This window comes from Gorilla gorilla, chromosome 5 (genome assembly GCF_029281585.2).
Source record: "Gorilla gorilla gorilla isolate KB3781 chromosome 5, NHGRI_mGorGor1-v2.1_pri, whole genome shotgun sequence".
Taxonomy (NCBI): domain Eukaryota; kingdom Metazoa; phylum Chordata; class Mammalia; order Primates; family Hominidae; genus Gorilla; species Gorilla gorilla.
The window spans coordinates 28,474,446-28,499,476 of NC_073229.2; the positions used below are offsets into that span (position 1 = coordinate 28,474,446).

At 42.2% G+C, this 25,031-nt stretch overlaps 2 protein-coding genes across 5 annotated transcripts in view; one reads left to right on the forward strand and one right to left on the reverse strand.

Annotated features, from left to right (window-relative positions):
* The window catches only part of TMEM14B (transmembrane protein 14B), a 119,898-nt gene that overhangs the window by 54,966 nt on the left and 39,901 nt on the right, over nt 1-25,031 (forward strand). The gene's annotated exons all lie outside the window — the stretch shown is intronic.
* Nucleotides 1-25,031, reverse strand: part of MAK (male germ cell associated kinase) — a 73,523-nt gene that overhangs the window by 39,926 nt on the left and 8,566 nt on the right. For all 4 annotated transcript variants that reach the window (XM_055391289.2, XM_055391288.2, XM_055391290.2 and 1 more), the window contains exons 3-6: nt 13,925-13,979; nt 12,886-13,007; nt 9,247-9,326; nt 4,447-4,579 (exon numbers count right to left, since the gene is read on the reverse strand). In XM_055391289.2, coding sequence (XP_055247264.1) covers nt 4,447-4,579; nt 9,247-9,326; nt 12,886-13,007; nt 13,925-13,979 — 390 coding nt within the window. The remainder of the gene's footprint in view (nt 1-4,446; nt 4,580-9,246; nt 9,327-12,885; nt 13,008-13,924; nt 13,980-25,031) is intronic.

Consider the following 25,031-nt stretch of genomic DNA (forward strand, 5'->3'; position numbering starts at 1 on the left):
TTTATTGAGTGGAGTTTTGCTCTTGTTGCCCAGGCTGGAGTGCAATGGCGCAGTCCCGGCTCACTGCAACCTCCGCCTCTTGGGTTCAAGTGATTCTCCTGCCTCAGCCTCCCGAGCAGCGGGGATTACAAGGGCACACCACCATGCCCAGCTAATTTTTGTATTTTTAGTAGAGATGGGGTTTCCCCATGCTGGCCAGGCTGGTCTCGAACTCCTGACCTCAGGTGATCAGCCTGCCTCAGCCTCCCGAAGTGCTGAGATTACAGGCATGAGCCACTGCACCCAGCCTAACAATATTTTTAATTGAGAAAAATACTCAATTTACAAGAGCAAAGTGAGCTGGTGAGTCCAACACAAAGTCTGCTAAATGGAAGACACTCTCAATTCTCTTTTTTTCCAACCAAAATGTGTAAATATTTCAGTCCAAATGTTTGGCATACTGTCTTTTTGCTTTCATTGAGAATACTGCAAGCCCTCAGATAAACTAGTTTTGTTCAATGTTGTTTTTGCTCAATGTTGTTTCATTGTAATGTTGATGAGAAAGAAAAAAAAAGAAAGGCATTTCTGGCTGGGCCAATGTGTGGGGTTTGCACATTCTCCCCAAGTCTACAAGTTTTCTCCAGGACTCCAGCTTCCTCCCATATCCCAGATATGTGCATGTCAGGTGAACTGGGGTGCCTGTGTGGCCCCAGGATGAGTGTGTGCATGTGTGTGTCGGGGGGGGGTGGGGAGGGGGCATGCTGCCATGGGAAGCTGTCCCGTCCATGGTTGGTGCTCACCTTGCACCCCCAGCTTCCAGGACACGCTGTTGCCACCTGTGACCCTGAACTAGAATAACTGGGCGAATAATTCCTTGTTTTTATTAATGTTTCTCAAATGTATGTATAGCTTACATGTATTTCAATGTTCAATATTAGTGTTTTGGTCACTATTTAGAAGTTTGGTGGCCAGGCGCAGTGGCTCACACCTGTAATTCCAGCACTTTGGGAGACCAAGGCGGGTGAATCATGAGGTCAGGAGTTCGAGACCAGCCTGGCCAACATGGTGAAACCCCGTCTCTACTAAAAATACAAAAACTTAGCTGGATGTAGTGGTGGGCGTCTGTAAGCCCAGCTACTCGAGAGACTGAGGCAGGAGAATCACTTGAATCTGGGAGGCAGAGGTTGCAGTGAGCCGAGATCGTGCCACTGCACTACAGCCTGGGTGACAGGAAAAAAAAAAAAAAAAAGTTTGGTGATGTTTTTGTGACCAGAAACGTGCCATAAAATTGTTTATTTTAATTAGCCTATGGTCGAATTGGTTTCATCATATGTTGTTTCACTTAAAGTGAAAGTTTCCAAGAACCTATTGATGATGTTAAGTGAGAACTTACTATACTTTGACGAATATTTTTACAAGCTTTATTAATATATAATTCACGTAATATACAGTTGATCCATTTAAAGTGTACATCACACTGCTTTCTCCCAAGGTGCCTTCATGTGTCTTCCCTCTTCCATCTCTCTGTCTGCCTTTTTCTTATAAGGACATCAGTCTTATTGGATTAAGACCAGCCAGGCTGTGGTCTGACCTCATCTTAGTCTGATTACATTTGCAAAGACCCTATTTCAAAATAAGGTCACATTCGCAGGTAACCAGGGCGGATCCCTCATGAAAGGCTTGGTGCTGTTCTCACGTAGTGAATGAGTTCTTTTTCAGGCAAGATGAAATTAGTTCCTGAGAGAGTGGGTTGCTCCACGGCAAGCTTCCTCCTCTTGTTTGTTCCCTTCTCGCACGTGCCCATTTCCCCTTTGACCTTCATGCCGCCATCTTTTTTTTTTTTTTTTTTTTGAGACGGAGTTTTGCTCTTGTTGCTCAGGCTGGAGTGCAATGGCGCGATCTCGGGTCACTGCAACCTCCACCTCCCGGGTTCAAGTGATTCTCCTGCCTCAGCCTCCCAAGTTACAAGTATGTGCCACCATGCCTGGCTAATTGTTTTTGTTTTTGTTTTTTGTTTTTGAGACAGAGTCTTGCTCTGTCACCCAGGCTGGAGTGCAGTGGCGCGATCTTGGCTCACTGCAAGCTCCGCCTCCCAGGTTAAGGCCATTCTCTTGCCTCAGCCTCCCAAGTAGCTGGGACTACAGGTGCCCGCCACCACACCCATCTAATTTTTTTTTTTTTTTTTTTTTTTTAGTAGAGACGGGGTTTCACTGTGTTAGCCAAAATGGTCTTGATCTCCTGACCTCGTGATCCACCTGCCTCGGATTCCCAAAGTGCTGGGATTACAGGCGTGAGCCACTGTGCCCGGCCTAATTTTTGTATTTTTAGTAGAGGCTGGGTTTCACCACGTTGGCCAGGCTGGTCTCGAACTCCTGACCTCAGGTGATCCACCCGCCCTAGCCTCCCACAGTGCTGGGATTCAGGTGCGAGCCACCACGCCCGGCCTGACCTTCTCCACCATGTTTTGATGCAGCATAAAAACCCGCATCAGAAGCCAAGCGGATGCCAGTGCCATGCTTCTTGTACAGCCTGCAGAACCGGGAGCCAAATAAACCTTCTTTCTTTACCAACTTCCCAGCCCCAGGTGTTCCTTTACAGCAACACAAAACACACTAAGACACTGACTCCTTTCTTTCAGCCCCCACATCTGATTCATTAGAAAACATACCCAGAATTCCACACTTCTCACTACCTGCATGGCCAGCAGGTCCAAGTCACTATCATTTCTGGCCACTCTACAAACTCTGCCCTTGTTTCGTACGACTGCCCTCCTTATTCATTCTGCGCTGTGCAGAATTCACGTGTGGCATGCACCTGTCTCAAGGCTTTTACTCTGCCTAAAAAAAATCCTGCTGGCCCTGGCATCTCCATCAGGGCTACTCTCAGTCAGACCCTCCATGTAACATTCCTTTCTCTCCCCATCTCCCCCAACTCCCTGCCCCCTTTCCTATTTTTTCTTTATAATAATGTATCAACATCTGATACACATATATTCTTTTTTTTTTTTTTTTTTTTTTGAGAAAGAGTCTTGCTCTGTTGCCCAGGCTGGAGTTCAGTGGCGCAATCTCGGCTCACTGCAACCTCTGCCCCCGAGGTTCAAGTGATTCTCATGCCTCAGCCTCCCAAGTAACTGGCACCAAGGCGCGTGACACCACACCCGGCTAATTTTGTATTTTTAGTAGAAACGGGGTTTAGCCATGTTGGCCAGGCTGGTCTCGAACTCCTCGTCTCAAGTGATCCCCCACCTCGGCCTCCCAAAGTTCTGGGATTACAGGCATGAGCCACCATGCCCAGCCTGATACACATATGTTCTTGTTTTCACTGGAGTATAATATTCACACAGGCAGAGGCATGTGTTGTAAGAGTAGAGCTTGATGAATTTTCACAAATACAATACATCCACGGACCCAGCACCCAGATCAAGAAAGGCATGTTATCGGCTGGGCCTGGTGGCTCACGCCTGTAATCCCAGCACTATGCATAGGAGGCCAAGGTGGGCGGATCACCGGAGGTCAGGAATTTGAGACCAGCCTGGCTAACACGGTGAAACCGCGTCTCTACTAAAAATACAAAAATTAGCTGGGCATGGTGATGGGTGCCTGTAATCCCAGGTACTCGGGAGGCTGAAGCAGGAGAATCACTTGAAACCAGGAGGCAGAGGTTGCAGTGAGCCGAGATCACGCCATTGCACTCCAGCCTGGGCAAGAGAGCGAAACTCCATCTCAAAAAAAAAAGAAAGACATGCTATCAGCACCCAGAAGGCCCCTTGTGCACTAGTCCAGGCACTACACACATCCCCACCCCATGGAACTGCTTGCTATCCTGACTTTCATGGCACAGATTAGTTTTCTTTGTTTTTGTACTTTGCATAAATGAAATCATATGGTATGTGCTCTTTTTCTGTTCGGGCTCTTGCTCTCAACATTGTCTAAGATTCGTCCACATTGCTGCATGCAGTCATAGACCCTTCGTTCTCATTGTTTCAAAGCATTCCACTGGGTGAGTATACGATGCTACTGTTCATGGACGTTTGGGTGGCGTGCAGTTGAGAGGATTCGTGTCTTCTGGTGAACACGTGTATGTCTTTCTGTTGGTGATCCATAATATTTTTAACTTGTTTATCTGTCTATTGGCTGTCATGTAAGCAGCATAAGGCAGATATTTTTCTTTTCTTTTTTTATTTCACTGCTGTGTTCTCTGTGCCTAAAATGATGTTTGGCACATAGTAGGTGTTCAATAAATATTTGTTGAATGAATGAATGAGTGAATAAATGAAATTCTTTTTCCTTGTTTTTTTCAGCGATCAGAATAGCAATAAACCAATCCTTCGCTTTCTTTAAAGAATATACAATTCAATTCTATGTTTTAAATATTCAATATGGAACTTCCAGAAATATGTAACAATCCATTGTAGGAAAATTTCACCATAGGCTTATGCCTCAGGAGGGCTGCATAACCCCTACTCACCATCTGGTAGAGACATAATCAGTGTATGGTGGCTGTGACCTTAATTCTCTTGCAAGTCCAAAATCAGCAATTTTCACAAGCTCTGGACCCATACAAAGCAAGTTTTCTGGTTTCATGTCCCTATGAAAAAAGCCTTGATGATATACGGAGAAAAAACAATACAGTAAATCATTACGTTTAAACATAGCTTTATTTGATTTATAAACAAAATATAAATGAACCCCCTCTTTTATAATTCAAAACATCATCTTAGGAAAAAAGTAAACCATATTTATTGTCTAAGAAGTAAATGGGATGTAGGGACCCTGCTTTTAAAATTCTTTGGCAAGAAAGTTCACACAGTGTATGAGATAATTAAAAATAACCACCCATTTAACATTTATTTTTATTTGTGACTCCAGTGGGTGTTCAGGCGCTGGGCTAGGTATTACCACACCATGATTATCTCCATTCATTTGCACAACAACCTGAAGGAGGTACTGTTATCACTATTGTGCAGTAGAGGAGGAGGAGGAGGGCCAGAGTGAAGTCACCTAATTAACGTGTGAGAAGTGTTTTTGTTTTTGAGACAGGTCTTGCTCTGTTGTCCAGGCCCGAGTGTAGTGGCTCGATCTCGGCTCAAGCAATCCTCTTGGCCCGCTAAGTATCTGGGACCACAGGTGCATGCCACTACTCCCACCTAATTTTTTGTATTTTTGATAGAGACAGGGTTTTGCCACGTCACCCAGGCTGAGAAGAGCACTTTTTAATCAGGCTTAAGTCAGTGCAGCTGACTCCTTGAGAAAAATCACTTGTTTAAAAAGTCCATTCAATAAAAATGGAACTCCACACATCAGAACTAATTTCTTCCTTTAAAATTATTTTATCTAATGTTCAGTTTTCCTCAATAGCTGTGTTGTTGCAAAATCCCAATAATTATAATGTTTATATTAGCAATTCAATCTATAAAATAAATGGTTATGAAGCTGATAGGGAAACCAATGAAAATGAGGCAGAAAGCCCAGTGGGGGCCGGGCGTGGTGGCTCACGCCTATAATCCCAGCACTTTGGGAGGCCGAGGTAGGTGGATCATGAGGTCAGGAGTTTGAGACCAGCCTGGCCAATATGATGAAACCCCGTCTATACTAAAAATAACCAAAATTAGCCGGGCATGGTGGTGCGCGCCTGTAGTCCCAGCTACTCAGGAGGCTGAGGCAGAAGAATCACTTGAACCTGGGAGGTGGAGGTTGCAGTGAGCGGAGATCATGCCACCGCACTCCAGCCTGGGCAACAGAGCAAGACTCTGTCTCAAAAAAAAAAAAAAAAAGGAAAAGAAAAAGAAAACCCAGGGGGAAAAGAACAAACATTAAAGCCCTCCTGGCAGATGAGATTTGTCTTAAGGGAGGCTTTTTCTAAGGGCAGTCTACAGCATTCTGGTTATATCCAAATGGCTTGGGTTCCAAAGGCCTTGGGAGGCAGGGAGACTGCAGGTGATCACTTGAAGAGGGTTTTCATGTAGCTTTGGAGCTGGGAAGACTTTCTTTTATCTTTTTCTTTTTTTTTTTGTTTTGAGACAGAGTCTTGCTCTGGAGTGTAGTGGCACGATCTGGGCTCACTGCAACCTCCGCCTCCGGGGTTCAAGCAATTCTCCTGCCTCAGGCTCTGGAATAGCTGGGATTACAGGCGTCTGCCACCACACTCGGCTATTTTTTTGTATTTTTAGTAGAAACTGGATTTTGCCATGTTGGCCAGGGTGGTCTCAAACTCCTGACCTTGTGATCCACCTGCTTCACCCTCCCAAAGTGCTGGGATTACAGGTGTGAGCCACCACGGCCAGCTGGGGTTGGGAAGCCTTTTTAAGCCTAAATGTTTTTAATCACTTCAAAGCCAGAGTGGGCTCTATTTGTGACATCTGTTTAACAGTTTTGTAATCTGAGTTTATCAAGTACTTCTTACTCTAAATAGTAGGTAATATCCATTTCACTATGTCCAAGAGACATTCAGATACTTTTGTAATGTAATGACAGGAATGGGACCGTGTGATGCACAGCAGAGTGACACTAATCCATAAAGTCTTAGAGAACTAAACTAATTACATATTTGTACAGCTGAGGTCTTCCCCATCCTAATATACATATATTAGTAATTCAGTCCTATGTGAACTAAATATTTTCATTTTTTTGACAGCAACTATTTTATTTTATTTATTTACTTTTTGAGACAGAGTCTTGCTCTGTCACCCAGGCTGGAGTGCAGTGGCATGATCTCAGCTCACTGTAACCTCCGCCTCCCGGGTTCAAGCAATTCTCCTGCCTCAGCCTCCCAAGTAGCTGGGATTACAGGCATGTGCCATGATGCCCAGCTAATTTTTGTATTTTTAGTAGAGATAGGTTTTCACCACGTTGGCCAGGCTGGTCTCGAACTCCTCACCTCAAGTGATCCGCCTGCCTTGGCCTCCCAAAGTGCTGGGACTACAGGCGTGAGCCACCACTCCCGGCCAAACAACTATTTTAAAATATCTATTTCTTGAAGTATTACATCTGAGATGCTTAGCAGCAAGAATTATGTGGCTTTCGTAAAAACGTCTAATCGTCCTTATAGGCTGGTTTCCCAAATTACTATGTAGCCAACTCTACAGTCAACTGTTGATTATTCATGTTATTTCTTTCAGTCACAATTTTAAAATCGTAATCGAACTTCCTCCTTCAATCCCTTATGCTTCAGACATTGCTGACAGCATAAATCAACCCAGGCAAATATCAAGTGTTACCATGCTGACCAGAGGTTAAAACAATTAAAAATCAGGAATCCATTATGAATAATTAAAATAGCAGATGTCCCTTATTTCCATATAATTAATACATTACTGCTGTTTGCCAATAAAGTATAGTATATCATTACAGGATTTAGACTTTTAAAAGACCCCAATAGTTTACATATGGTACAAATAAAAAGTTTTTTTTAATGTTCTTAAAACATTCTAAACATACCCTTTTTATAAGTTTAAGAAGTGTTCTTAAAATATTTATATGGAATCCTGCATAGCATTTTTGGAAGGTAAATAATTCCTGTAGCAGTTAAGAAAATAAAAAAACAAAATATAAACTACAGGAGGAGGATGGGTGTGATGGCTCCTGCCTGTAATCCCAGCACTTCAGGAGGCTGAGGTTGGAGGATCACTTGAGTCCAGGAGTTCAAGACCAGCCTGGGAAAAATGGCGAAACCTCATCTCTACAAAAAAGAAAAAAATTAGCTGGGTGTGGAAGCGTGCGCCTGTAGTCCCAGCTACTAGGGAGGCTGAGGTGGGAGGTTCACCTGAGCCCAGGAAGTCGAGGCTGCAGTGAGCCATGATGGCACCACTGCACTCCAGCCTGGGCATCAGAGTGAGATCCTGTCTCAAATAATAATAATAATAGCAATAAAATAAAATACAGGATGAGACATGAAGGGAAACTAATGGTGATTTTCCAGTGCCTATGTTCAGAACACAGCAATGGTATGGGACAAACTTTTCTAATTTAGTATCTAAACATCTAGTGATTCTAAACAAATGTTTTTAAAAAAAATCATATTAACTTTTTGGACTAATAATTATTTTGATTTGATAGATATGAAAAAACTACATTAATTGAAGTACGTAATTCATAGAAAATAGACCAAGTGTTAATACTTGCTTTAATTTCATTCACAGAATAGAAACAACTAAATGTAAAAACTAAGGAAAACTATAAAACACTGCTCCGTGGGCGCTACAAACTATTTAAATGTTAATAATTGGTCATGCTAGATCAAAATAGTCTAATCTTTTCCAAAAGAAGGTCCTTTTTTTTTCATTTCTACGATAAAATTAGGGAGAATGAGGTTGCAAGATGGGTATATGATGACTGAGACTAAAGGCTGATGATGACTAAACTGTTAAAAAATTCTGCTATGGTGGAAGATAATTATAGATTATAGAAATTCTATTTTTTTATTTATTTTTTGAGATGGAGCTTTGTTCTTTTTGCCTAGGCTGGAGTGCAATGCCGCAATATCAGCTCACTGCAATCTCCGCCTCCTGCGTTCAAGCGATTCTCCTGCCTCAGACTCTCAAGTAGCTGGGATTATAGGCACGCGCCACCAAGCCTGGCTAATTTTTTACATTTTTAGTAGAGATGGGGTTTCACCATGTTGGCCAGGCTGGTCTCGAACTCCTGACCTAAGGTGATCCCCCCGCCTCGGCCTCCCAAAGTGCTGGGATTACAGGTGTGAGTCTGGCCTGGTATGTATGTATGTTATGTATTTTATATATATATATATATATATATATATTTTTTTTTTTTTTTTTTTTTTTTTTTTTTTTTTGAGATGGTCTCACTCTGTTGCCCAGGCTGGAGTGCAATGGTGTGATCTCAGCTCACTGCAACCTCCACCTCTGGGGTTCAGGCAATTCTCCTGCCTCAACCTCCTGAGTAGCTGGGATTACAGGCGCCCGCCATCACGCCCAGCTAATTTTTGTATTTTTTTTTTAACAGAGACAGGGTTTCACCATGTTGGCCAGGCTGGTCTCAAACTCGTTTGACCTCAGGTGATCCACCTGCCTTGGCCTCCCAAAGTGCTGAGATTACACACGTGAGCCACCGTGCCCAGCCATAAATTCCATTTTATACAGAATCACAGAAATTGATGAAGTTTTTAAATAAAAATGTCAGTGTGTATAGGCACATACTCCAGATTCGTAGTTATCCAATATAACAGTTATTTAACAGTTTAATAAATTTGTATGCACAATCTCAACAGTAATCTAAAGAGGTAGGGAAATGAAACTTAAAAGAAACCTACCATGTTTATGGATAAAAGCCAGCCCTTGCAATATTTGATACATAATATTTCTGATGACTGATTCAGGGAACAACTTGTTTCTGTAAAGAAATGAACAGTGACATAATTCTGTTAAGCAACCAGCCAACCAATCCAAAGAAGGTTTATATTCCCCCTGCCTTGGAGCCTCTACTGGCCTCACGATACTGGTTAAACCTATGATTTATAGATTTATACTCTTAAAGCTCACACATTTAAAACATGAAAATTAGACTTTTTTTTTGTTTTGATGTGAGGTAAAAACTCAAATCCAAAACTGAATATATTGCACACATATTAAATAGCTAATTTTTTTTTTTTGAGACAGAGTTTCACTCTTTGTTGCACAGGCTGGAGTGCAGTGGCGCAATCTCAGCTCGCTGAAACCTCCACCTCCTGGGTTCAAGTGATTCTCCTGCTTCAGCCTCCCAAGTAGCTGGGATTATAGGCATGCACCACGATGCCTGGCTAATTTTGTATTTTTAGTAGAGACAGGGTTTCGCCATGTTGGTCAGGCTGGTCTTGAACTCCTGACCTCAGGCGATCTGCCCACCTCGGCCTCCCAAAGTGCTGGGATTACCGGCATGAGCCACCGCACCTGGCCTAAATAGCTAAATTTTAAACTGTCCAAGAAGAGCAAAGCAAGTTGAAAAACTGAATTACTAACAGATAAGCCAAGCATGCAAATCTGTATTATGCAGGCTTGAAGAATTTTAGAGATGGCCGGATGTGGTGGCTAATGCCTATAATCCCAGCACTTTGGGAGGCCAAGGTGGGAGGATCGCTTAAGCCCAAGAGTTCAAGACCAGCCTGGGCAACATGGTGAAACCTTGTGTCTACAAAAAATACAAAAATTAGCCAGGTGTGGTAGCGCATGCCTGTAGTCCAGCTGCTGGAGAGGCTGAGGTGGGAGGATCACTTGAGCCTGGGAATTCGAGGCTGCAGTAAGCTGTGACTGTGCCACTCCACTCCAGCCTGGTGACAGAGTGAGATCCTGCCTCCAAAAACAAAAAGGGGGGGGGAAATAAATTTAGAGATATAAATAAATGCTTCAGTTCTATTCTGCATATTGGTGTTATCCAATAGAAATATAAGAGCCGGCTGGGCATGGTGGCTCATGCCTGTAATCCCAGCACTTTGGGAGGCCAAGGTGGGTGGATTACCTGAGGTCAGGAGTTCGAGAGCAGCCTCGCCAACATGGTGAAACCTCATCTCTACTAAAAATACAAAAATTAGCCAGGCATGGTGGCACGTGCCTGCAGTCCCAGCTACTTGGGGCACCAAGGCAGGGGAATTGCTGGAGCCCAAGAGGTCGAGGCTACAGTGAGCCATGTTTGCACCACTGCACTCTGGCCCTCCAGCCAAGGTGAAAGAGCAAGACCCTGTCTCTGAAAAAAAAGAGAGACACATGGTCTCGCTATGTTGCCTAGGCTGGTCTCAAACTCCTGGGGCTCAAGCAGTCCTCCCGCCTTGGCCTCTCAAAGTGCTAAGATTACAAGCATGAGCCATCAAGCTTGGAGTAAAAAAATATAAAAATTATTAATAAATTTGTTTTGTACCAAGTTTTCAAAATCTGATGTGTAATTTATTTTACATTTACAACACTCTTCAATGCAAACATTTCAGGAGTTCAATAGCCACATCTGACTAATGGCTACTATATTAGTGTAGCTTTATACAGTGTGTATATATATATATATGTGTGTATTTTTTCTTTTTTGTTTGAGATGGAGTCTTCTTCTGTTGCCCAGGCTGCAGTGCAGCGGTGCGATCTCGGCTCACTGCAACCTCTGCCTCCTCGCCAACGCAGTGAAACCCTGTCTCTACTAAAAATACAAAAATTAGCTGGCCTCCTGGGTTCAAGCAATTCTTCTGTCTTACCTTCCCGAGTGGCTGGGATTATGGGTGGCCTCAACCTCCTGGGCTCAAGCACTCTTCTCACCTCAGCCTCCAAGTAGCTAGGACTACAGGTGTGTGCCACCACGCCTGGCTACTTTTTTAATTTTTTTGTAGAGATGGAGTCTCACTATGTTGCCCAGGCTGGTCTCAAATTCCTGGGCTCAAGTGATCCTCCCACCTCAGCCTCGCAAAGTACTGGATTAAAGGCAGGAACTACCACATCCATCCAGATTTATATATATTTCAAAAATAGATGAAAATTTAATATTTCATGAATTTACATGTATTTCATTTTTTTCTTCAACAAGGGTATCTTGATATTTCATGTAAGTATATATCATTTCAATATTTTAAAGGACAAAATTTATTAGAGGCTGAAAATTAAGATTACCCATAATCCCACCACCTGATTAAGAAACTTTTAATTTTTCAGTATTCTAATCCAGTCCTAATCCATCTGCATGCATAACTTTTATATTAGGAATGAAAGTCACATACACACAATTTGGTTTGTTTTTTCACTTACAAGCGTTTTCATAACCCTTATAATTATCACCTTTAATGGTAATAATTCCATCAATATTATATACAATAATTACCAACCTATTTTCACACTAATTATTTATTTTAAATAGTTCAAAAAGTGAAGCTTAGTATAGCCATTTAACAGAATATATTATTTATAACTATAAAGACTAAGTATCCACATAAAAAATACTTGTAAGTAAATTAATCAAATAAAAAACTTTGTCCCACTAAAATTACAACTAAGTAAAAAGGCGTGCATGTCTATATAGAAGGCCTAGAAGGGACTCTGGAAAAGTAAAAACTGATTTGAGGGGCAGAAATTTACTTTTATTTTAATTGACATTAATGTTATGATGATTTCGGCCTGGAACATAAGAGGCATTCAATAAATATGTTTTGAGAAAGGGAAAAATATGATTAAAGAATAATTCACGTAACATCCTCAGACCTTGAGTGAGAGTGAGAGTGTGTGTGTGTGTGTGTGTGTGTGTGTGTGTGTAAGAATCAAAGAGAAATCAACATCATTACTTCGGAAAATTATTTCTAAGTATTTCAGAGTTTGTTGTTGAACATTTCTCACTTTAAAAGCAGGCAAAATGGATGTTAATCTCCCAGACGTGACCAGAACAACCACCAAAACATTATCTCCCCAAGCCCAGGGCGGAAGACCAAAGCTCTCCCTTTACAGATTCTGCCCACACATATTTAAAAATTGTGAATTTCCTTGGGATTGGTAACACATCAAGTCTTATCACTGACTTGTGCATTCTAATGATTGAGCATTTTAGATCCTTTCTTGAAAGCAACTTCATTCCTTTCTCCATTCTTTCATTAACCTTCACAAGATGCTTGGGAGAGCAACCAAGATAATTTTCTCAATAGTGCCCAAGGCCAGCTTTATTACTGAGTACTAAACTATACATAAATTTGTATTTTTAAAAGCATAAATAGATAGTATGTGTATTGATATGAGATACTGGCCTTCACTTTCAAGGATCTACAACAGAAAAATGCTGGCTATGTCACAGCTGGTTCTTTGGTGTTAAATGTTACCCTTTGATAAAGGTAACAGAACTAGTTAATTTAAATTTACCTTTTGGAGTGATCAATCTTTATCTCATAAAGTATGACATATGAAAGGATCCAAAGAACTCATGGAGAGAATAACAGGGAAAAACGTGAATAAAAACATACCTGTCTTTCATTAATTGATAGAGGTTTTCTTTCATATATTCAAATATAAAATAAAGATGGTCATTTTCTCTGATAACTTCTTTCAATTTAATAACATTGGCATGATTAAGTTTCTTCAGAGACTGAAAAATAAAAAATACGTATTAAAATTTCTTAAAAAATACTTGTAGAATTTGGCAAAATTGCATCAATGCTAAGTATGATAATTACCTTATGTAATTTTCCATTTCTCCTGGGTTCATTAATTAATGACATTTTAATATCTACATAATTGCTTTAAGTAATGAACGTTAAGTGCAAACAATAAATCAAGCCAACAATAGCTATTAAACATTTCAATCTGTTACATTTTTCCCTTGGTTTATAAATAGGTCTAACTTTTGTCTGACTTAACCATGCAAAGGTATCCAAAATTGTATCCAAGTCTTTAAGCATAAAATCTAAGGAAATGGTATGTAGTAATTCAAAAAGTTGTCTTTGGTAGCTGAGCGCGGTGGCTCACGCCTGCTATCCCAGCACTTTGGGATGCTGAGGTGGGCGGATCACCTGAGGTCAGGAGTTCGAGACCAGCCTGGCCAACATGGTGAAACCTTGTCTCCACTAAAAATACAAAAATTAGCTGGGCATGGTGACACACACCTGTAGTCCTAGCTACTTGGGAAGCTGAGGCAGGAGAATCGCTTGAACCCAGGAGGCGGAGGTTGCAGTGAGCTGAGATCACACCACTGCACTCCAGCCTGGGTGACAGAGTAAGACTCTGTCACAAAAAAAAAAAAAAAAAAAAAAGTTGTCTTTGCATAATATGATTTTAAGATGCTCTTTTAAAAGTGAAAGTGAACTTTCAAATGTGAGGATATAATTATATGCTGTTCTCCATTGACATCAGAACCAGAAGAAATGAGAAATTAATTTAGGAATATAAAGGAAAAACAAACACAATTATCTTCAGAATGCTTCCCACAGAGAATAAAATCATCTTAACTACTGTCCTCAGGTAATGTTAAGAAGTTCTAGGTTCTTTTCATCTTTAGGATTTTACCTTAACTTCTCTCAAGTTCATGCATTCATCCCAAGAATAGAACTTTCTCTTCATCCTAAAATAAATTAGGGAAAGTTTAGTGTTCAGGGATAGAGGATTCAAAGACACACATTACACTGTTGTCCTTCTTACTCCATTGTTGGTTCACTTTGGGTGAGCTATCTTTCTCTTTCCTCATCCTTACAAGGAAATCACCTCCTATACCTCAAGGCTACTTGGTAGGCCTACGTCACATCCAAAATTCAGCTTTAATGCAAAAGTGAAAAAATTACCATTAATCTTCTTTTCTGGGTGAGTTCTTAACATTTCTCTAATCAGTTTAATTGTGCCTTTCTTACAGGGTCCTTTTCAAGATTCTCTCTTTTTAGAACTTAAGAGGCCCATAAAGTTAAAGGTCTCCCTACTTAAATGATTTAAGTCGGCAAAAATTCAGAAGTAACTATAAACGTTAGAAATGGCTTTCTTGGCCGGGAACGGTGGCTCACGCCTGTAATCCCAGCACTTTGGGAGGTTGAGGTGGGCGGATCACAAGGTCAGGAGTTCAAGACCATCCTGGCTAACATGGTGAAACCCCGTCTCTACTAAAAATACAAAACAATTAGCTGGGCTTGATGGCAGGCGCCTGTAGTCCCAGCTACTTGGGAGGCTGAGGCAGGAGAATCGCTTGAACCCAGGAGGCAGAGGTTGTAGTGAGCTGAGACTGCGCCACTGCACTCCAGCCTGGGCGACAGATGAGAAATGGCTTTCTTGAATTTTGTTCTTTACTTCCCCTCTTTCATCCCAATGTTGGTTTCTATTAGAGATAAATATACCAAAAGTGTATTTAGAGTAAAAAGTATTTCCACTATATACACCAGTTAGTTGTTGTTTTTATATGAACATGTGTTTTTATATGAACAGATTTTTAGTCACCATACAAAACAGGGGATAAAAAACAGGATTCATGGCCGGGCGCGGTGGCTCACGCCTGTAATCCCAGCACTTTGGGAGGCGGAGGCGGGTGGATCATGAGGTCAGGAGATCGAGACCATCCTGGCTAACACAGTGAAACCTCATCTCTACTAAAAATACAAAAAATTAGCCAGGCGTGGTGGCGGGCACCTGTAGTCCCAGCTACTTGGGTGGCTGAGGCAGGAGAAGGGTGTGAACCCGGGAGGTGGAGCTTGCAGTGAGCCGAGATCGCGCCACTGCACTCCAGCCTGGGTGGCAGAGCGAGACTCTGTCTCAAAAAAAAAAAAATTGAAAAAAAAACAGGATTCATATTCTAAAAAATGTTTCTTCAGGCATGGGAATTATAAGGCTGGGCTGTGAAAAAGAAAAACCAAATATGCCATGCTGCTTTCATTTAGTATTATAATCTCCTATCGAGATGTTCCAGAAGATCCTTGGGAAGCTTAGCGTTGTCTTTATTAATTACAATAATCCTTATGATCCAGAGGCTCTATGGGGGTATAATACACAGGTGAGGAAATGAGTAAAAACTGGCAGCACAACATCACAGCCAAGAACAGAGGCTGTGGAACCGCACTGCCTGAATTCAAATCCTTGCCCAGTCACTCACCGTCTGACTTTGGACAAGTCACCTAATGACCTGTCTCTGCCTCAAATTCCTTAGCTAGCCATACAGTAGAAACTACTGCATAAGAAAAGCATCTTGCAAACTGCTTAGTTCAGCACTCAATAACCACTAGATGTTTTCATGTTTACCAATATCTATGATTGACTATAAGACGAAATAAAGGACATCACTGAGACGTCCTAAAGGGCATCACTGCTATTATTTCTAAAATATCCTTAGTGAATCAGAATTTCATTTGCAGTTACCCAGGTACTAGATATTTATGAAGAAGCGTGATGAAATGGGGGTTTACTAGCTTATTAAAAGATACTTTTCAGTGCTATAGATTTATAAAATGTCTTGCTAAAATGTAAAATGTAAATCTAGCACAATGATGAATTTAAAATAAAACAGAAGCCAATTCAAATACAGCTATGAAAGAAAAGTTGATTAATAAAATGATCATATCCATGTGAAACTGCACATATAATCTGCTATGATTCTTTTTATTTATTTTATTTTTTTTGAGACACGGTCTCATTCTGTCACCCAGACTGGAGTGCAGTGGCCTGATCATGGCTCACTGTAGCCTTGACCTCCTGGGCTCAGGTGATCCTCCCACCTCTGCCTCCTGGGTAGCTGGGACTATAGGTACATGCCACCACGCCCAGCAAATTCTTGTATTTTTTGTAGAGATGGGGTTTCACCATGTTCATGCTAGTTGCTCATGCTAGTCTCAAACTCCTGGGCTCAAGCAATCTGCCCACCTCGGTCTCTCAAAGCGCTGGGATTATGGGCATGAGCCACCACACCCAGCCTGCTATGATTCTTGAAACGTAATTTCAGAATTTTATTTCATTTTTGAGATGGAGTCTCACTCTGTCACCCAGGCTGGACGGCAATGGCGTGATCTTGGCTCACTGTAACCTCTGCCTCCCAGGTTCAAGCGATTCTCCTACCTCAGTCTCCCAAGTAGCTGGGATGACAGGTGTGTGCCACCATGCCCAGCTAATTTTTGTATTTTTAGTACAGATGCGGTTTTGCCATGTTGGCCAGGCTGGTCTCGAATTCCTGACCTCAGGTAATCCGCCCACCTCGGCCTCCCAAAGTGCTGGGATTACAGGCATGAGCCACCACTCCAGGTCTAGAATTTTAAAAGTATCCAATCTTTTATAAGCCAAATAAAAATATGTTCAAGTTACTTTTCAAGGTTCAGTGATAATTGAAACTTTCATTCCACCTGTAAAATCTGCACTCTCACTGGGCATGCTGGTGTGCGCCTGTAGTCCCAGCTACTCTGGAGGCTGAGGCAGGTGGACTGCTTGAGCTCAAAAGTTAGAGGCTGTAGTGCGCTATAACCGAGCCTGAGAATAGCCACTGCACTCCAGCCTGGGCAACACAGGGAGACTTTGTCTCTAAAAAAAAATATCTGAGGCCAGGCGCGGTGGCTCACACCTGTAATCCCAGCACTTTGGGAGGCCAAGACGGGCGGATCACGAGGTCAGGAGATGGAGACCCTCCTGGGTAACAGGGTGAAGCCCCGTTTCTACTGAAAATACAAAAAATTAGCCGGGCGTGGTGGCAGGTGCCTGTAGTCCCAGCTACTTGGGAGGCTGAGGCAGGAGAATGGCGTGAACTTGGGAGGCAGAGCTTGCAGTGAGCTGAGATTGCACCACTGCACTCCAGCCTGGGCAACAGAGCCAGACTCCATCTCAAAAAAAAAAAAAAAAAAAAAGCTGGCCGGGTGCAGTGGCTCACATCTGTAATCGCAGCACTTTCAGAAGCTGAGGCAGGTGGATCACCTGCGGCCAGGAGTTCAAGACCAGTCTAACCAACATGGAGAAACCCCATCTCTACTAAAAATACAAAAATGAGCTGGGCGTGGTGGCGCATGCCTATAATCCCAGGTACTTGGGAGACTGAGGCAGGAGAATTGCTTGAACCTGGGAGGCAGAAGTTGCAGTGAGCCGAGATCGCACCATTGCACTCCAGCCTGAGCAACAAGAGCGAAACTCCGTCCCAAAAAAAAAAAATCTGTATTCTCTTCATCCATCCAGATGTACTCTCTTCATCTCTTCTTCTTTCCAGCAATTACCACTTCTCAGCAGTACTTCCCTAAGGCAATGCATGTATCTATTTACAACAAATACAGAAATTTCCTTGCAAAATGATTATCCCAAAGATAACCCAATTGCTTAGAATAGCTAAGAAAAGGCATTTCCTTTTAGGTTCCTTGCCATCTTTTGTCATTTATTAATTCGTCAATATCCACTCCATGCCAGGGCAATGAACAAATAAGAGATGGTACCATGGTGTTCCCATCTGACACAGGAAATCAACTTCAGAAATGGAACTACCTCTCAAGTTCTTAAAGGGCAAAGGGCTTAATAGATATTTATTAACTTAATGAAGTGAGGGAATCTTTCTACCATCCTCTATCATAAAGTAAATAACTTTTTTAAAAAAAAATGGCAGAAAAGACAAGATTTCAGTGATCTAAATTAAAACTCCCCAAAGGAAACATTCAAAGGAACCTCTTATTTTGTTAAGTGTAGTGTTCTCCCAACTTCTAACCATTCCCCCTCCAACACATCCTAGCCAGTTTTGACTGCATTTCTAGACCGCTCAAAAGGTTTGCCTGCTGAATTAAGCACAGACTTTCTTCTCCATGTTCATATGAGCAGATTACACCACCCTGTCCATCATCTACCAACTGCCACGCCATGCCCTTGCTTCTTCAGGCCAACTCCTAAAAGCAGAGGGCCAGCATTCAGCTTCTTCTCTGCTTCTCAACGTAATTCTGAACTTGTTTAATTCCTGCTTGTTAAATTCCATATGGAACTTCTTGTTAAATTCTATAGCTGAACTTGTCTAATTCCAATAGGAACCCCCACTCCCAGCCCCCGACACCGGCTCTTTTGTTTAAAAGGTTTTTAGAATGAAAACACCTTCTTCCAGGTAATCAATTTCCCTTCAAGGGGACATGTTTACTGCCCACACTGAAAATTAAGAATAGGCAGCTCTTCTTCAGCTACTCCACAAAATGTATTCAATGTAGAACTTATTTATTTATTTATTTATTTAGAGACAGAGTCTCACTCTGTTGCCTGGGCTGGAGTGCAGTGGTGTGATCTTGGCTCACTGCAACCTCCGCCTCCTGGGTTCAAGTGATTCTCCTGCTTCAGCCTCCTGAGTTGCTGGGATTACAGGCACACACCACCACACCTGGCTAATTTTTGTATTTTTAGTAGAGACGGGTTTTCACCATGTTGGCCAGGCTGGTCTCAAACTCCTGACCTCAAGTGATCCACCCGACTTGGCCTCCCAAAGTGCTGGGATTACAGGCATCAGCCACCACACCCGGCCTGGAATTTATTTTTAATTTTAGGGGAAAAGTATCGATGGATCTTAAAGTGGTACCTAACAAGTTATACCTAGAATATTTATGGCCTAAATTGGAAATGCCTAAAATTTTATATAACCAAGCAAAAGATTGATTGGATATTATGGGATGTGAATTGTTCTGGTAACAAACAAAAAAAAAAAAATGAGAAGGGAGAATGAGGACTCTAATATCTGTAATTTTCAGGTAAAGTTTATCCCTCTATATCGGGCTTTAAAGAGATGGCAAAGCCTGCTTGTATGACTCTTGTAGATAACATAACTATCTCGTTCAGACTTGAGGAGTAACGGCTATAGTGAATATTCAGTGTAGGTTAAACTGATAACCCTGCCAGCAGCCTGGCTTCACAGTTGCTTAACTCCTAAGAGATGTTCATCTCTGTCCTACCACAGTTACTCATAAACTCCTTGTTATGAGGAATCGTCCTACTGTCCAAGATCTAACAACCTTTCTAACTTCAGACTCTTGATCATAACCTCCTACCCTTTTCACCGTCGCTACCCTCAAAACTTCTTTATACAACCTCTTTCTTGTTCAACTTGTGGCTATTCCTACAACCACCTGTGTGGCGTGGTTTGCCTCCTCATCCAGCTTGGCCCCACCATCAGCCTTTCACCCACTACATCTCAAGATCACACACACGTTCTGAACATCCCCTTCTCCCACCGTTCCACTGCTCCTGCCTTGTCATCCTCCAGTCTCCCCTCTCCATACAGATGGGTGGAGGTGGAAAGAAAAGTCATGAAAATGCTCCCAGCGGCTCCACTTTCACATTCGTCCCATGTAATTTCAGGCGGACTCTTCCTGACACTGGGCAACCCCTTTGTGGCTTTCTTAGCAACTCAGTAACTCATCCTTCACAACTCTCCAAAGCTCCATGCCTCCACTGCCGTACTTCCCGCTATTCCTTGTCCCACTGCGGTCTGGCTTCCACTATTCCACTGGAACAATGCTCACCATGGCCGCCAGTTATGTCATATTCCCCAAACCCAAGGAACACCACAGCCGATGATATTGTTGAAATATCACAGGGCCATTTCCAGCCCCTTTCCTTCTGCCTCCTAATACAGAGACTGGAAGAGTAAATACTCACTCTCTCAGCCTCCTTTGGAAGTAAGAGAGACCACGTGACCCATTACTAGCCAGTAAGATGTAAGTGGATGTCCTTGAGGACTTCTGGGGAAGAATTATTACTAGCTGATAAAAGATGAGAAGAGTTTGCTGGTATTATTCTGCCTTCTTCCCTCCTTGAACATGGACGTAACTCCTGGAGGTGAAGTAGCCATAAGGTGGTCATTAGGTGACACATTTGAGGACAAAAACAATGCTAACCGCTCAGCATGAAAATCATAGAAAACATCTGAATTTCCTGGGTACAATGTTGAGCCGTTGAAAGAGCTCTGGAATCATCACACTCCAGACTTCTTGATATGTGCTTCTGCTTCTTTGGATCTTTCCCTTGGTTTCAGATATTTTCTACATTCTCCTGGTTTCTACCCTATTTCTCTGGTGGCTCCTCAGACTTTTTTGTAAGATCCTATTCCAGGGCCCATCCTTTATATGCCATGGTTTCTTGGTGCCCTAAATGAGGACCTCTTTTCTTCTCCCTCTAAAGAGTTTCAATTGCCATCTGTAGACTAACCATTCCAAATCAATAGCCTGCACCTCTGTTTTGAGACTTAAACGCAAATATTCAATTGACTAAAAGTCATCATGCCCCAGACTGAATTCAGCTTTACCCCTAAGCCTGTGATTTTCCCCTCCTTGACATGGTACATGGTACATGGCACCACCACTATACATTTAAGCCAGAATCCCAGGAGTTAGCCTGGACTCTTCCCCATTTTTTACTCCTCCCTTCACCCTCATGCCCAGTCACCAGTTTCTATAGAGCCTGCTTCCTACATGTCCCTTGACTGTATCCACTTACATCCATCCCCAAAGCTATTTTCCTGTCAGGCCACCACCACTTCTAACCAACATGACTGCACTGACCTTCTAACCTCTAACCAAGATGACTGTATTGACCTTCTAACTGGCCACCTGGTGTCCAGTCTTGACCTCTTCAATCGTCTCCACTCTTCTGCTAACCAGCCAGTTCCAAAAATTTGATCACATCAACAATTCTGCTGAAAATCCTTCATGACCTTCTAGTCCTCAAGATACACACACTCCTTCATCTGGCTTCACGACTTCACCTGCTAGTCTCACGTCCCTCCTCTGCCCCACTCATAATCCACGCTCCAGCCACCTACACTTCTTTCAGTTACTCAGCCCCAGTTAGGCCCTCACACACTCTCTTGCCTCCAGGGCTTCATACGTACTATTTCTTACTCCCTGGAGCATTTCCCCCCACCCCGCCTTTTTAAAAAAATAATTTTCTCTCATTCTTGAGGTCTCAATGACTTGGGAAGCCTTTTGTGATACTTCTCCAGTGTGGCTTATCTAGGCTCCCACAGGACCCAATATTCCCCCATCATAGGACTTAGCATGCTTGATGTTGTAACTTCTTGAACCTGTTGGTCTTCCTGAGTATATTGTAAGACATCTATTTTGTCCCGATCATGAAATACAACAGGAGTTTAACAATTTTGTGCTAAAAGAATTTTTCGATTTTCTTCAAGTCTTCCATGGGACTCCTCTTCTCATTCATTTTTGCTCCATCTTTGCCTAAGGTGGAGCACTGCCCAACACACAGTAGATACTGCATGTGGCAGACACACGGTAAGCTGAGTAGCTGAAAGCCCTCCTTCTCTACCTCTTCATTCACAGAGTCAGCTTTTACACAGGAATATAAAATGCTCAGCTAAGTAATCAGTTTCCCAGCCTCCCTGCAGCTAGGGGTGCCATGTAGTACACTTCTGATCAACGAGAAGAAACCCTATGCATTCTGGATGGGATGTGAGAAAGCTTTTGCTTTCCCAATTAAAAGAGTACAGTAGGCCGGGCACGGTGGCTCACGCCTGTAATCCCAGCACTTTGGGAGGCTGAGACTGGTGGATCACCTGAGGTCGGGAGTTCGAGACCAGCCTGACCAACATGGAGAAACCCCGTCTCTACTAAAAATGTAAAATTAGCCAGGCGTGGTGGTACATGCCTGTAATCCCAGCTACTCGGGAGGCTGAAGCAGAAGAATCGCTTGAACCCAGGAGGCAGAGGTTGTGGTGAGCTGAGATCGCGCCACTGCACTCCAGCCTGGCAACAGAGCAAGAATCCATCTCAGAACAAAACAAAACAAATACCATATTTTTGCCACTCAGAAAAAAATGATGGACATTTTGTCATATAAAACCAGACAGTAATAACCATCTGTGGGACTGTACCCAAGACCCAACACCCCTTCTGATTCGCCTACCCTCCTCCCCAGAACCCATGGCTATCATGGATTTTGGGTGCATCTTTCCAGGCCTTTAAAAATATTTTTGTATATGGATGTATTTGTGTCTAATAAAGTATTTCTTTGTGTGAATTTACATAATCATTTAATCTACAAATGTGGGCTATTTCAGCTCATTTTGTCTAATAACACTCATTTCTTAGGTTTCTGTCTTATAGCAGTAGTAAGTATCCCCAATGCAATCCTAATCAGCAGGACTGCTAGCAGGCATTTGGGGTTTTCAAACAATTTGTGCTGATATTACTTCTGATATTTCACATTAATATGAATTATATAGGTTTTCATACTAATTCACATTAATATGAATTATATAGGTTAGGGAAGTTTCTTTTTATTCCTATTTGCTAAGTTTTTGTTTTGTTTTACTTTTGTTTTTGTTTTTAGATAGGGTCTCACTAGGTCACCTAAGCTGAAGTACAGTAGTGGTGGCACTATCTTGGCTCACTGCAGCCTCGACCTCCTGGGCTCAAGCAATCCTCCCACCTCAGCCTCCCGAGTGGCTGGGACTACAGGTGTGCACCACGATGCCCAATTAATTTTTGTATTTTCTGTAGAGGTGGGGTTTCACCATGTTGCCAAGCTGGTCTCAAACTCCTGGGATCAAGCGATCCTCCTGCCTTGCCCTCCCAAAGTGCTGGGATTATAGGTGTGAGCCACTGCATTCAGCCAAGAGGCTTTATCATAAGTTTTTTAAGAAATCAATGTTTGTTTTTTTTAGTTCATCAAATCACAAATGAGCACTGAATTTTATTAAGCCTATTCAATTTATTTTTCATTTCCATTATTGTATATTATATATTTACTTATCTGATGATAATGACTATTTAAAAATATTTTATGAAGTTATTTCCTTGTACATGTAATGGTTTAGATCATAATATTTTAAAACATTTGCTAAAGTATTTAAATTTTAGTTTGTCATAATTTGGTTGATGTGGTAATGTGGAGATGCGTATCCCATGAGTACGGGACTGGTTCTGGTGGAAGTCAACTGCCATGTCCCGAGGCTATTCAAACAACCCTCTGGAAAGGCCCAAGGAAGGAGCCTCTGTAAAAGGGAACTGAGGTGCCTCTTGCCAACAGCCAGTACAAATATGCCAACCCTGTGAGTGAGTGTGATGGGTTGAACTGTGTCCCCCAAAACTCCTATATTGAAGTCCTAGCCCCCAGACTTTCACGGTGTGACAGTATCTGAAGATAGGGTCTTTAAAAAGGTAATTAAGTTTAAGTGAGGTCTGTCAGGTAGGCCCAAATCTGATATGACTGGTGTCCTTATAAGAGGAGCCTAGGCAACATGGCAAGAACCCATTACTCCAAAAAATTTTTTAAAAAATTAGCCACATGTTGTAGTACACGCCTATAGTCCCAACTACTCTGGAGGCTGAGGCAGGAGGATGGTTCAAGCCCAGGAGGCTGAGGCTATAGTGAGCTATGTTTGTACCACCGTACCTCAGCCTGGGCAACAGAATGAAACCCTGTCTTGAAAAAAAAGAGGGGGGAAATGTGGACACAGACATGCACAATGAGAAGATCATATAAAGACCTAGAGAGGATATGGCTGTCTACAAGCCAAGGAGAGAGGCCTCAGAAGAAACAACCAGCAGATACCTTGATGTTGCACTTCTTGCCTCCAGAACTGTGAGGAAATAAATCTCTGTTGTTTAAGCCACCCAGTCTGTGATACTTTGTTACAGCAGCCCTAGCAAACCAAGAGGGAGCCACCTTGGAAGTAGATCCTCCAGCCCCAGTCAAGCCTTTGGATGACTGAAACTTTGGCCAATTATCTGACTGCCATGAGAGAACCCAAGCCAGAACTACCCAGCTAAGCTACTTCTAAATTCCTGACCCACAGAAACTATGTGAATTAATAAATGTTTCTTCTTATTTTAAATCACTAAGCTTTGGAGGTATTTTGTTATGCAGCAATAGATAAACACAGTGGATTAAAAACAAACAAATTAACAACAATTCTATTTCATAAGTTCAGGAATATAACATATATCATTCAGAAGTCAATTTGACATTATGAATACCATCTGATTTTGAGACCTTGTTTTAAAGAAATAATAAGCCCTACTCTACACTCAACTTTAAATGTGAAAAACAGGTCAGGAATGGTGGCTCACACCTGTAATTCCAGCACTTTGGGAGGCCGAGGTGGGTAGCTTGCTTGAGCCTGGTAAGTCAGGACTGCAGTGAGCCATGATCACACCACTGCACCCCAGCCTGGGTAACAGAGTGAGACCCCCATCTCAAAGAACACAAGCAAAAACAAAAACCAACAAATAAATTTGGAAGAACATTCCAAAGATCACCTGTAGTTTTGGTCCAAATGTATTATACATATAAAAAAGGAGGCACTCATATTTTTTGGTTTATCAGTGTAGCTGGACAAGCCAGACAATTAAAGTAATATACAAGAAAAACAGCAGAATTCCTCTTTGGCAATGTTCTTTTCCAAGAATGACATTCCACATGAGCCAAATGCTATTTGATCTAAACTAGACCTCCTTCTGTGCTTGTATATATTCTTTTTTTTTTTTGAGATGGAGTCTCCTTCTGTCACCCAGGCTGGAGTGCAGTGGTGCAATCTCAGCTCACTGCAACCTCTGCCGACCAGGTTGAAGCAATTCTCGTGCCTCAGCCTCCTGAGTAGCTGGGATTACACGTGTGCGCCACCATGCCTGGCTAATTTTTGTATTTTTAGTACAGGGTTTCACCATGTTGGCCAAGCTGGTCTCGAACTCCT